The 14379-nt window shown below is 46.7% G+C and overlaps 1 protein-coding gene across 1 annotated transcript; it reads right to left on the reverse strand.

Moving 5' to 3' along the window:
• Positions 1 to 233: 233 nt before the first annotated feature.
• Positions 234 to 1288, reverse strand: B3GALT9 (beta-1,3-galactosyltransferase 9). The gene has a single exon (XM_077306581.1). It carries the CDS (start codon positions 1206 to 1208, stop codon positions 234 to 236), a length of 975 nt encoding a protein of 324 aa, XP_077162696.1. The 5' UTR covers positions 1209 to 1288.
• Positions 1289 to 14379: the final 13091 nt, after the last annotated feature.

Genomic DNA, 14379 nt, shown 5'->3' on the forward strand with positions numbered 1-14379 from the left:
GTCATTGCTGAGAGGGGTGAAAAGCCCCCTCCCACCCTCTCAGTTGCAGGGTGACTCGTGCTTGGATATTGCTGTCAAAAAGGAAAACACACAAGGGATAACTAAGCTATGGAACTCTGCCTCAAGATGCAGTGGCCATTTAACAAATAGTTTCCCCCAAAACCCCATTTGATCAGTCCATTGGGCATATCAAACTTGGGACTCTGGGCTAGTCCCATTGGGGGCTCCAACATTTAATCAGCAAAATGAAGAGCCTCATTCTGTAGGGCATCAATGTTTAGGTATTTAAACCCATCTAGGTAAGTCATGACACGGCAGGATAGTAGGCCGTAATAGTTTTCCAGCAAGGAGCAAGTTTTGCCATCATTAACTTCTTCCCATTCTTGGACCAGCTGGCCATCTCGGGATACCGCTGAGGTGAAGATGAATTTGTAGCAGCACCGGTTATATTGGATGTGTTTCTTCCCAGAAAACCGAGAGCTATGGGTAGGCGTCACACCAGCGTTCTTTGTACAGATCCCCACGAAGACTCCAGGAGGCATCGAAAGAGGAACTTCATGAGACGTTACATAGATCATTCGCGCTACATCTTGTGAAATGACAAATGCTGTTGCGCTGCAGTAGTCGGGGTAGTATTTCTCTGGGTATAATTGCTTGGGGACGAATTTGGGACTCTGAGGGTCTCTGTTGGGCACCTCTTGATGGACCACTCTCCCAAGATAGATGTTCTCGAAATGAGTTCTCAAGCTCAGCAAGTAGTCAACCAAATTTGCAAGGTTAACAAACATCTGCTCATCAGTTTTGAGGATGAACCTTGCCCCAGGGCAGAAAGTTACAGCCCACTCCAGGGCGGTAGCAGTCTTCAATGTTTGGTTCTCGGGTGAATCGGGGAAAGCTCCTTCAATAAGGTCTTGATGCTCCTGAGATTCTTTGAGGACCTCCAACTGGGTGGCTTCAGAAGAAGGCTTCCCTAAAACAAACAAGGTAACAGTGCTGTAACCTCTGATGTCTGTTGTGTTAGCCCATGTTTGTCGAATGGTGTTGCGCCTTGATGCGTTTTCAGGGTCGCTGAACGTGAGAACCAGTAGGAAGATCTCTCTGTGGGCGCAAGCCTCTGAACTACTGGTGATGTAAGCTTTCGAGATGTTGGATTTCAGGGTGGACATGTCCAACGTGCGTGCTTTCTCCCTGGCTTCGAGCACCTTCATGTCAGTATAGGTAGAGGGGAGGGCCCGTAGGAAGTATTCTTCAATGAGGTCAGCCCCAAAGAGCAAAACGTGGAAAAGGGCAACATTAAAAAGGATGAAACAGCATTGGTGAGTCCGGAGCCGGCAGAACGTTAACTGTGGGGGCGGAAAAGAATATTATCTTTTGCTTGATATTTGACACCCCCAGCTCCAAAAACAGGCCATGGGAGCTGCTTCCATGTGGAAAGATACTACATAATGTGACTGTCCCAAAATGGCTTATAATTTAAATCTAGAAATTGGTCCCTAAAGGTAAAGGTATCCCCTGTGCAAGCACTGAGTTACTTACTAAATTAGTTATAAATGGTGCCTGGTTGGGTAAAAGGACACCTGCACTAATTGCTTTAAAATAAAGGAAGGCCACAATCTTACACAAACGTCCTTGAGGAGGAATCTCTTTTAATTTTGCGGTATTTTTAATATATAAATCTGCAAAGGATCACATTGCATTTGGAGAAAAGCAAAACAACTGCATTTCCATTACTGCCACTACCTTTAAAGACCAAATGCCCTTGAAAGAGCAAAGTCACAGAGATGTGGAGAACTGAGCAAGAGCTCTCGGCCAGAACTCAGCTGACGACGTGAGAGCTGTAGCAGTCTTTCCTGCCTCTTTGTATTCTGTCGTTAACTGCCCTGTTTAATTGGAGCAGACCCTTTTCAGTCCGTGTTGCTGCCCCAACGTTTTAGCACACCTGGTCGATGTTCTGCGGAGTTAACTGACTTAAACTTGGCCTACCACATCAGCGTTTTGCAGTAAGTGTACAGTGAAGGATTTTCAGAACAACTGAAAGAAAGCCAGACGCTTACCTGCATGATGCTGGTGCGTTCTGCTGGAATCCCCAGACAACAAGTGTGCGGTTTTCAGTTTTCAGTTTCTGCATCAGAGCCTGTGTGAGGTATGTAGGTCTATCAGGATAGCATTACCTCTCGTTGGCCGAGTTTGGTTTTTCCGTTCGGTTCCAAGTCTGAAATACAATTCCGGAGGAGGCTGATCATGTTACAGGTGCATCACAGCGGGGTCTTGTGTCTTTTGTGTTGTATTCATCTCTGAGATTAAAGGTGCTATGCAAATGAGAAGAGGCCTGTCTGGATCGGAACCAAAGCTTCATGGAGTCCAGCATCCTGTTTCCAAGAATGGCTATAACCAGATGCCCTCAAAGGGCCTACGGGCAAGGTGTGGAGGACAAGGCTGCCTATCATTGCAGTTTAATTTAGAGGCATTCTGCCTGTTGAACATGGAGGTTCCATTTCACTGTCATGGTAAAACCCTGGTGCAATGACTATGTTAGGCTTGAATAAAGAAGATGCAGGTTCAAATCCCCTCTTGGGATTGCTGGCCTTGGCTCAGCCACTGTATTGGCCTAGCTCAGTGGTTCTCCACCTTCCTAATGCCGCGACCCTTTAAACAGTTCCTCATGTTGAGGTGATTCCCAACCATAAAATTATGCAAGTGTTCTTTCACAGAAATTAAACCAAAACTGACCAATGGCGTGAAGATCCATTGTTCATGATTGTATACAAATTGGTTTTTTTCCTGGGGTTTCTCAGTTCAGTTCTGCCTCTTGTCCCACCATGCCAATCTCACTCTTTTCCGCTGCTCCAGACAGACGAACATTCTATTTCAATCTACCCTGCAAGGCTGTTGTGTGGATGGCGGCCACTGGCCAAGCTGCTTGTCCTGCCCTGACCCCTATGAAAGGGTTGTTTGACCCCCAAAGAGGTCCCAACCCCCAGGCTGAGAACCACTGGCCTAGCCTAATTTCCAGATTGGTGGTTTGCGTAATTTTCCCTCTATCTGCTTTGACTCTCGAGAAAGGGAGGCTATCGGGTGAAAAGCCATATACCCCAGGCTTAATGCTGATAGCCCCAAAGGATAACAGCTTTATGCTCTGCACAGACCCAGAGGCTATGAGAGTCTCTTCGCTGACTAGCAGGAGAAAAGTGGACGGAAAGGTTGGGAGGGGACAGAGCTAGCCAGTGCCCTGGAAGTGGACAAATGGACAGCTAGAGTTTCACCAATGCTATAGGGATTCTGGAGGCCAAAAGGCAGAATGAGCACTTTTGGCCTACAGGAAGGGAAAGAGGATCTGCTATGGGGTGGGTTAAGGCAGGTAACAAAAACCCTGTGGAAGCTTTCAGAGTTTCCTTTGAAATACTGATACTGTGGACTCAGGCAGATTGTGAGTGGATGGGCAGGAAGGGTTGTGTCAGTGCTTGGCTCTGTGGCCCTTTATTGCATGCTCAGAGAAATGCTGATCACCACTTTGGATTCAAAAGGTGAATTTCCTCCAGACCAGACTGGCCAGAGATTCAGAGGGTAGGAATGGGGACGGCATCATCTGGGCATGGAATTGGGGTTACTGTGGGTGGGCAGGTAGTTTTGAGTTCCTTGCATTGTACAGAGGGTTGGACTTGATGACCCTTCCAGCTCTATGATTCTTGACCATTTTACACTTTGAGGAGGAATCCATCTTGATCTCAAGAGATAGCAGTGTAACAATATAAAGAGCTGCCCCAGTCACTATATATAGTATGGCCAAGGGAGATTATGCAAAAACGGGTAAAATGACTTACAAAATTTCCCAATGCATTTCACCCCCAAAATGCTTCTTCAGAGGAATTTGCAACAATAACATTACCGAGTTTATACAGTTATGGTCAAAATAACACAATATGTCCTATAATCAAAGTTTAAAACCCCAACTCCAAATAGCAGAGCTTATTGTAGCTTAATTGTTTTGCAATTCTGTTATTCTAGGCAGGCTTTTCCAAAGGGGGCTGGAAACCAGGCTCCAGGAAGGGAGAAGGTGGGAGGAGGGGCAGGTGCTTTCTGACCCTGGCCTGGGAGGGGCTACAGAGGAGCCCCTGCTGGAGGCAGGAGCAGCAACAGGGAGTCGCATGGTGGGGGAGGCTGCTCCCTGCATGCTTCACTGCTGTCCAATGAGAGCGATCAACTGCAGGGCTAGCAGCTTTTTGCCCTCTGTGGAAAATTCCAGCAACAGAACAGGGGAAGGAGGCTCTAAGACCTCTGGTGAAGCACTGCTGGGGCGGGTTCCAGTGGGCTGGCAGGCTGGGTTTGCTGCCTTGGGACGGGGGTCTCTAGTATGCAGGGGGTGTAGGACCCCCCCCACACACACACACCTTAATGCCACAGAGGGGTTGGTTCACAATCCGGACGGTATAAAATGTAGGTCCTGAACTGAGGAACCCAGTGGCTAAGCTCCTCTGCTTGGCGGGAGCAGAGAGGCAGGGTGGCTCAGGGTCCTCCGGCCTTTTAACCGCCCCAGACCCCAACGGGGGAGAGCACTATCAAAATGTGGATTCTCAGCTGAGAAACCCACTAGCTAAGCCCATGCTCATTGTGAACAGAGAGGCAGGGGGGCTCAGAGCCCACCTCATGCCAAAACTCAAGGGGGGGGGGAGAGGAGTTCCCAGTGACAATGGAAGACACCCTGGTATTCCGCTTTTAACATGGCCCCCCTGTGGAACTGCAAACGGCCAAGTAAAGAGAGGCTGTGGAACTGAGCAGAGCATGTATCTATAGCATTCGGATCCCATAGATCAGAACAGGAGCTCTGTTATTGGCAGCCAACAGTGTCTGCTAAGCTTTGCAGGGCTTTAATTGGTGTTTTCAAGGCTGGAGGGTTCTGTCTCCTCTGGATTTTGGACACAGTTTAATTGAGCAGAGACAGTCTGGAAAGATAAGCCTTCACAAACCACCTTGGACAGCATCAAGATTCGTGGAATGTTTGTGTCGAGATCCCTTCCACGAACATTGCTTTGCGAACCATGAACCGGCTGAAATTTGTGGCGAACTTTACATCTTCAGCTGGTTCGTGCCCGTCCCTAAACTGGAGCCTGTTGTTGAGTGCTGCTCATAGCAGAGGGATTCATTATTTTCCCTGCAGGACCTGAAAACACATTGACTCATCAGCTATGGGATTTCTCCAGCCTGGCTGTCTTTAACAACACCAGTTCACCTCCATAAATCTCAGCCCAGGGGTGGGCAAACTGTGGCCCTCCAGATGTCCATGGACTACAATTCCTATGAGCCCCTGCCTGTGAATGCTGGCATTCACTGGCAGTGGCTCATGGGAATTGTAGTCCATTGACATCTGGAGAGCCGCAGTTTGCCCACCCCTGTCTTAGCCCATCCTGAGATGGAACTTCCCCCCCTGCTCTCCTCTGCAATGGTAACAAGTCAGATGAGCATTGCCTATTCTGGCAAAGTTTCTCCAAATCTTCACATCAAAGGAATCCTACCTCATCCTCTTTATTTGCCTTATATGTAGAAAATCCCAGGTTTAAATGATTAGCTCCTGCTTTCTGTTACCCAACTTTTCATTCGGAAATATGTGATGACTTGTTCCCAGGATTTCCATTTTTAAAAGCTTCTATTCCTAGTTTTTTTTTTTTTAATGAGAAATAAAACTGATTACCGGTATTGGCAGCACTTTGAAGAGTCATGCTCAAACATGGCCAGCAGAGGCCAGTACATTACTGGAAATGCAGGCACAGCCTGATAAAAGACCTTTGCAGTCGGATCTCCCATGCACAGAATGGGCCGCTTCCCCAACATTCACAGTGTGTGTTTATCCTCACGGAACCTGTTAGATCCACGGTGGATCTCGTGACTCACAGACACTGGAATCATTGCAGCTCTTTATTGGTGCCAGAACACGATACAACTGGATGGAGCAGAATTGTTCTCTCTTGCCCCAGAGGCACCGACCAGAACCAATAGGATGAAATTAATTCAAAAGAAATTCCATGTAAACATCCATTCCTGACAGAGTGGTTTCTCAGTGGAACAGGCTTCCTCGGGAGGTGGTGGGTTCTCCATCTTTGGAATTTTTAAACAGAGGCTGGATAGCCATCTGATGGAGAGGCTGATTCTGTGAAGGCAAAGGGGTGGCAGGTGACAGTAGATGAGCAATTGGGATGTGAGTGTCCTGCATAGTGACCTATGAGGTCCCTTCCAACTCTATTATTCTGTGATGCTAACTAATACCAAGACTGCACAGAACCCCCCCCCCCCTGGAAACCTCAACTTATATACACATCAGACAAAGGGATCAGCTGCAGCAATGCACCATTGTCTGGATCTCACATGACTGATTTAAAATGATTGGATCCCTCAGTGTGGGATCCTAAGAGCATGACATATAGGAACCATCGGTGCTTGATCCTACCTTGGACCATGTGCTTGGTCCTCTAGGATTGTTAGCCTGGCCACACACAGAACAGAGCCCACTTCTCCTAATTCTGAAAGGGCTCCAGTTGAGGGGCAGTGGTGTTTTCTTGCACACCCCCTATGGAGGATTAAGCAACCAGCTTTTTAAAGTCAGAGCAACATGCCTCTATGCTGCATGGGGTTTTAGTGGCACTAACAGAAGTTCCTCTGCGGCAACTGCTCTTCGTTGGTGCTCAATAGAAGGTAAAGGTAAAGGTATCCCCTGTGCAAGCACCGAATCATGTCTGACCCTTGGGGTGACGCCCTCTAGCGTTTTCATGGCAGACTCAATACGGGGTGGTTTGCCAGTGCCTTCCCCAGTCATTACCGTTTACCCCCCAGCAAGCTGGGTACTCATTTTACCAACCTTGGAAGGATGGAAGGCTGAGTCAAACTTGAACCAGCTGCTGGGATTGAACTCCCAGCCTCATGAGCAGAGCTTTCAGACTGCATGTCTGCTGCCTTACCACTCTGCGCCACAAGAGGCTCTTGGTGCTCAATACATAAGCATAATATCCATGGTCAAAATACTTAAAGCAATTAACCTCCAGCAGTCTTTGTAAAAATGGCAGGGTTTAACTTGGGAAGCTATCTTTTAAGAAGATTCCTTGGATATTTTTTTTTAAGGGGGGGCTTTAAAAATAGATGTTGGGAGCCCTCTCAAATGGCGACATTCTCTTCCTCATCTCACAGGTCCTATGGCTGAGCAGGAAAAGCGCAGGGCAGGAAGTGCATCTCCCCACCTTTGTAGAGGCACAACTTAACATCTCACCCCCAGCAAGGAATCTGGGGGTGATTCTGGGAGCTACTAGTGCCCTACCTGCCCCCCGGACCGTCTGGCTACACTGATCCATGCCATGGTCACCTCTAGACTGGACTTCTGTAACTCGCTTTCCGCTGGCCTACCCTTGTCCTTGACCTGGTAACTCCAGCTGATACAAAATACAGCTGCTAGGGTCATCACAGGTTCATCTTGGAGGGTCCCCATCGAGCCTGTGCTGAGGCAGCCGCACTGGTTATCAGTTATGGCCTGAATCAGGTTCAAGGTTCTGTTTTTGACCTTCAAAGCCATCCACAGTTTGGGCCCCCCAATTGTCTGCTTATGCCCCCTTCGCTAATCTAGCAGAATTGTAGTGCATGGACATCTGGAGGACCACAGGTTGACTACCCCTGCTCATACCTATCTGATAATTATGATTTGTGAGACTTTTAAGTTTGTTTTGAGGTTTTAATGGGGTTTAGATTGTTATTGTAATCTGCCTTGAGTCCCTGGAGGAAGGCAGACTATAAATTCAATAGTAATAATTATTATCAGCTGGGCTTCTCTTGCAACCTGGTAAAACATCCCATCCTTGGTCTCTGAACCTTTACAGGGTTTGGCAACTTCTTAGATTTCTTCCCCCCTGTTATACCTGAGAGGTGGGAATACCTCTCCTAAAATGGTGTTCACCATCTGATGGGACTCATTGATACCAAATTAGGCACTGGTGATGTGCTGAAGGGTTGTCCAGCACCTAAACTGAAACCTAACCTTTCCCCACATTCTACTTCTGTAGTTTTCCTAGCTCAAATCCTTTCTGAATCTGCAGCAGGGACAGTCTGCTCTCACACAGTAAGCTTTTAAACAACAAATGGATTGAAACGCTGGAGGCCTCTTGAAATTGGCTTGAATCCCAAGCCCCTAATGCCACATCCACCTGGTTGGGTTGCCAACCTCCTGCTGGAGACTGAAGGGCTCCCAGAATAGCAACTCATCTCCAGACTGCAGAGATCTGTTCCCCATAAGGAAACAGTTGCTTTGGAGAGAGCATTGCAATCTGCTGAGGTCTCTCCCCATTTTAGACTCCTCCTTCCGTAATCTCCATCTTTAAATCATAAGGATTTTTCCAAAGTAGACTGGCAAGGTTAGCCTGCAGCCACATGTCTGGGTTTTAAGGCCTGCTCCCATGGCCACAGGTTTTGCAGCAGGGCCTTTCCAGTGGCGACTCTCAGATGGCCAGGCTCCTTCCCACAAATGGGATGGTTGTCACCATCTTAATGAGCATTCTGACAACATTTGTTAAGACCTGATAAGGCTTCCTACCTCCATGTGGCACTGGAGTTCTCCTGCTATCATAACTGATCTCTTGCAGGGCCATTTTATCCATGATTTACGGACCCTGCACTTCCAGGGGCCCTGCACAGTACCTTGCCCCCATGGATTGGGGCTGTAGCCGCTCTCCTCCCCCTTTACTCTCTTTAAGAACACTCGGAGTCTCACCCCTTTCCACTGTGCCCCCAGTCTGGCTGCTACCACGGCAATTGTCCTCTTCTAGGGCTCAGCGAATCCTTAAACCACTTCTGATTTCCTAGGAATGGAAATCTATTTTTCTGGAGAAAAGGGCTGCTTTGGAAGTTGGTCTCTATGGCATTCTACCCTGCTGAAGGTCCTTTACTCCCCAAACCCTGTCCTTCTCAGGTTATACACCCAAAAATCTCCAGGGATCTCCAAACCCAGAGATGGCAACCCTGGTTCTGGAATCCCCCTGAAAATATCTGTTTGTCACCGGCTGCCTGGAAGTGTGTTAACATTTATTTTTTTAAATCTGATTTATTTGATTGTACTGACTGAGGGTATTTCCCTATAGCAGTTTTCTCTGAGCTTCCTCATTTTCCATTTGTTGCCTTTCCAAGTTTTCCTCCCTATCTCCGTGGTGCTTTCTCAAACCAAAACGAGAAACATCGAAGGCAGGAAAATAAAAATTGAGGTGAGGAGCACCAAGAAAAAGCTCACTGCAGCTCAGTTCTGAAAGTGTGGAGAATCCTTGTTTGGCAGCCTTTGTTTCTTAAACTGACAGACAGACTAAATACTTGTAAAAAACATTTTGAGTGGTGGCCGGAATAGTGTCTCATAAGGAGGAACAATTCTTCTTGACTCTGGATCAGGGGTAGTCAACCTGTGGTCCTCCAGATGTTCATGGACTACAATTCCCATGAGCCCCTGCCAGCATTTGCTGGCAGGGGCTCATGGGAATTGTAGTCCATGGACATCTGGAGAACCACAGGTTGATTACCCCTGCTCTGGATGAAAGCCTGGCTTGCGAAAGGGAGAAGGCTGGAGCTTTAAATGTACCTCCCACCATGTGCAAATTATTATTTACGATATTAGCCTATCCTAGTGCACATGTAGAAAAAATTAGGTAGTAGAATTTTTTTAAATTCTGTATTTTCTTCCAGGACTCAGGGTGTTATATATCCCCCTCCTTTTAAATAACCCTTTGAGGTAGGTGTTATTTCATATTCAGAAACTTGTTTTTGAACGGCTCTTTTTGCTTCAGAAATTCTCTGCAAGTAGAAAGCTAGCACAGCAAGAAGCTGCCTGGGCTAGAGTTTTTCTCCCTGTTTTGCAAGGCTGCCCCCCAACATGTTACATGGAGAGAACACTCAAAATAGCATCTTCCCCTCCCAAGCCTGAAATGGTAGAGTCAATTTCTATCACCTTGTTGTGCAGTATGTATGGACCAGTCCATTGAGAGGTTTCCTTAGGGGGGAACAGGTGACAGTTGCTGTGATGAATTCATAGCCTGAATCCTTCTGCTCACCCCACCCCTGCAGTTTGGAGAAGGGGATTTGTTGGCCTGCCAAGAATGCAGGGTTCCTGTGGAATGTGGAAGAGATCTTTTCCCCCACAGGTGCAAAGCTCACTCTGAGGTAAGCAGATGGCTTGGCAAGCCGAACAGCTGATCTGGGGATTCTCTTGGTCAGCCCTGTTGCATCAGGCTGTGATGGACACCGCCAAGTGGAGTGCACAGTTTCCAAATGCCTACAACGTGACCAGCAGCTGTGTCGGGAAGGCAGGTTGCTTTGTCCTGATGCTCTGTTTTCTTTTTTAAGTTTTTTATTTCATACACAAAACAAGTGGCTCAACAGGAAAGCACAACAAAACAAAACCATCATGTCCAATACAGAGCCAATTAAGAACCCATACAATATATAGAATCATAGAATAATAGAGTTGGGGCCTCTAGTCATCTAGTCCAACCCCCTGAATTATGCAGGACAACCCTATCGTTCATCCACTGTAACCTGCCATCCCCTTCACAGAATCAGCCTCTCCATCAGATGGCTATCCAGCCTCTGCTTAAAAATTTCCAAAGATGGAGAACCCACCACCTCCCGAAGAAGCCTGTTACACAAAGAAACCACTCTATTAGGAACTTCTTCCTGATGTTTAGATGGAATTTCTTTTGAATTCAACCCCATTGGTTCTGGTCCATCCATCTGGGGCAAGAGAGAACAACTCTGCTCCATTGTCTATATGGCCCCCTTTTAAATATATAAACCAAAAACAAGAAAATAAGAGATGGATCATGCTGTGGAGTCCACCCTCCAAAATATTTTCTCCAGGGGAACTGATCTCTTTTGGTCTGGAGATGAGCTAAAATTCCTGGGGATCCCCAGGTCCCACCTGGAGACTGACATCCCCAAGTCCTGAATTCATCCCGCTCCCCAGTTTCTTCCTTTCTTTTCCAGGTGGAAGCTGACAGTGCAAAATAGGAAAGAACAACAAACAGGTCAAGTTCAGGCACATTGTCACATTAACAGGCACAATAACAATTCGTAAGGATTTGGGGTTGATCTTTCAGCCCAGACAAACCCGCAGCATGAAGTAAACAAATGAAGACCTTGAACTAACAGCTCCGAGGCCTGCAGAGAAGTAGAGCTTTGAAGTCCCATAATTGAATTGGGAGAAAATCTCTGCGCTAGAAGGTGACCCAGCTAGGCCACAATCCTGTCACCATGGCGATAGAAATTCATCTTCCAAGGGGCTTGTTTGAAAGTCTGCGAGAGGATTCTGAATATTACCTCCTGCAAGTGGAGGAGGAGGTCACCTCACCACCTTCCTTGGCCTTGTATTTATGAGCTTCATAAAAATTGGCTTCATTTGGAGCCTTTTTTTGTCTTTATTTTCTTAACCTGTGTATCAGTGGATCATAAATTAGGTATTGATTCCTGAATGGTGACAGAGAACAGGAATTAATTAAGCAAGAAGTAAATGCATGAAAAAGCTCTGTTGTGCTTTGTCTGTCTGCATGGAACAGCCTCACACGGCTCTGGGAAGGACTGTGCCTCAGGGACACAGCATCTCCTTTGCCTGGTAGAAGCCCCCAGCTTTGATCCCCAGCATCTCCTCTTAAAGCAGTGGTTCTCCACCTTCCTCATGCCACAACCCTTTAATAGTTCCTCATGTTGTGGTGACCCCCAACCATCAAATTATGCAAGTGTTCTTTCACAGACATTAAACCGAAACTGACCAATGGCGTGAAGATGCATTGTTCATGATTGTATAGAAATTGTTTTTTTTCCCTGGTGTTTCTCAGCTTAGTTCTGCCTCTTGTCCCACCATGCTGATCTTGCTCTTTTCTGCTGCTCCAGACAGATGAACGCTCTATCTCGATTTATCACACAAGGCTGTTGTGTGGACCCCCACTCCTGGCCAAACTGCTTGTCCTGCTTCAACCCCTGTGAAAGGGTCGTTCAACTCCCAAAGGGGTCCCGACCCCCAGGTTGAGAACCACTGTCTTAAAGAATCAGACAGCAGGCAATGAGAGAAACTGTACATATTTTCTTCTTCAGAATACATGTACAAAAGCAAAAGATACACATCCTGCCTGTTTCAGACAAAATGGTGACTGTGGATATCAAGAAGATCACAGAGGGCATGTGTTCCTGGGAAGGACAGTGGGATATGCCCAGAGGTAACATTTTAAAAGGACTAATCTGGCCATAGAAACAGAACAAAAAAGTACAGCAATTACAGACTGAATGGCAAGAGCAACATTACCCTGTTCTTGACACTCTACATCAGGGACCAATTCCGTCTTTCCTTACTCATCTCTCTTTATTCCCCTCGCTTGATCCTGGCTGAACTCTCCATGCCTTCCCTAAGACAATGAGTAGTAACCAAAATGCTACAGTTCAATGTAGCAATCAAGTGTATGGCACCTGGGAATTATTTTTTTAATATTATGATTTATTTGATCTGGTGATGGGACCTCCAAGCCTATAGCTCATTCAAAAATATTCTATAATTGGATGGAGAACCTTATCTGAAATTTTTTGTAGGTAGTGAATAATTATATTAGAGCAGTGGTTCTCAACCTTCCTAATGCCGTGACCCTTGAATACAGTTCCTCAAGTTGCGGTGACCCCCAACCATAAAATTATGCAAATGCTCTTTCACAGAAATTCAACCGAAACTGACCAATGGCGTGAAGATCCATTGTTCATAGTTGTATATAAATTGGGTTTTTTCCTGAGGTTTCTCAGTTCAGTTCTGCCTCTTGTCCCACCATGCCGATCTCGCTCTTTTCCGTTGCTCCAGATAGACCAACCGTCTTTCTCGATTTACCACAGCCAAGCTCCTCACCCTGCCACGACCCCTGTGAAAGGGTCGTTCGACCCCCAAAGGGGTCCCGACCCCCAGGTTGAGATCCGCTGTATTAGATCTTTCTTGAGAGCCTCTTGGTGTCAGTTTATTTTATTATTTATTAATTTATTTATTATTTGTGTACCACCACTCTTCACATGGACTCGCGGCGGTTCACAACTAGAGCAGCAGCTTCTAATCTGGAGAACTGGGTTAGATTCCCCACTCCTTCTCCATAGGCAGCCAGCTGGGTGATCTTGGGCTAGGCACAGTTCTTTCAGAGACTCCCTCAGGTAGTGAAAAGCAGAGTATAAAAACTAACCTTCTTCTTCCATGGCAGAATGGGGTTTTGAAGCAGGTTGGTCTTAATCTGATACTCTAACCACTGCATAACACTCTCTCTAAATGCTCAGCACACCTCCTGCTTCTGTCTTGAAGCCTTCCTGTACTCCATGGCGCTCTTCATCCACTGATAGCATGGTAATTCTGCATGCTGAGAAGTCAAGAAGCTCTCCCCTGCGTTCTTTTCTCTTCTTTACTCCATGTGTCTACCCAGTTGCTTAAGTCACCCCCTTTCTCCTTGCCTGAAGGAGCAGATTTCTGTCTCTCCTTCTCTGATTCCTTACCTGGCACATAAGTCAGCCATTGAGCTATCTCAGCCCTGACTAATGTAACGTTCTTCTAGTATCCTGCCAAAACCCAGTACCCTGCAAAAGCCATTAATCTGACTCAATGGTCTGACCATGGTATCCTCTTCCAGCTGGTTGCATGAGGACGAGTGAGGAATCGAACCTGGTTCTCTAGATTACAGGCTGCCCACCTGCTCAATCGATTCCAGGACCCCCGGATCACCAAGATTGCTCCTGAAAAGATCTCAATTTTCTTCTCCCCCTCACTGGCAGTCTTCAAGCAAAGGTTGGATACACACTTTTCCTGGATGCTTTAGGATGCTTAGGGCTGATCCTGCGTTGAGCAGGGGGTTGGACTAGATGGCCTGTATAGCCCCTTCCAACACTATGGTTCTATGATTCTTTTTACTATCTGCCTTTTAAAAGTGTGAAATCTGGCTGCTGTGCAAAAGTCAGCTACTGTGGGAGAGAACAGTATAATTGTGCAAACTGGATGCCTCCCAATTCCCCTGGACACATCCAAACAGGTCTCCAAACAGTCAGCTTCCTGCTTGCAAGAAGTAGGCAGGGTATGGACTGGACCAGTGGCAGTCCAAGCAGAGCTAGGCATCTGGCCCTTTTTTAGCCTTGTCTCTATCGCCATTCAAATGAGAGCCTTTCCCCAAGGATCTTACACATGTGTCCTGATTGCAGACACACAGCAGACAGGCCAGGGTGGTTTCTAATATAATTCAAAATGGAATTCCACAGGCATATAAAGTCAAATCAGATATTCATTTAGTATTCTTCTAGTAGTCCATTCTCATTTGAACACAATCAGAACGGGTTCCCAGGTTACTCAATTCCCCGTTTCCCCTGTCT

The sequence above is a fragment of the Paroedura picta genome, chromosome 12, assembly GCF_049243985.1.
Source record: "Paroedura picta isolate Pp20150507F chromosome 12, Ppicta_v3.0, whole genome shotgun sequence".
In the NCBI taxonomy this organism is placed as follows: Eukaryota; Metazoa; Chordata; class Lepidosauria; order Squamata; family Gekkonidae; genus Paroedura; species Paroedura picta.

Coding starts and splice junctions, on each gene's coding strand:
- B3GALT9 (XM_077306581.1), bottom strand. CDS start 1,208: ATGAAGGTGCTCGAAGCCAGGGAGAAAGCACGCACGTTGGACATGTCC.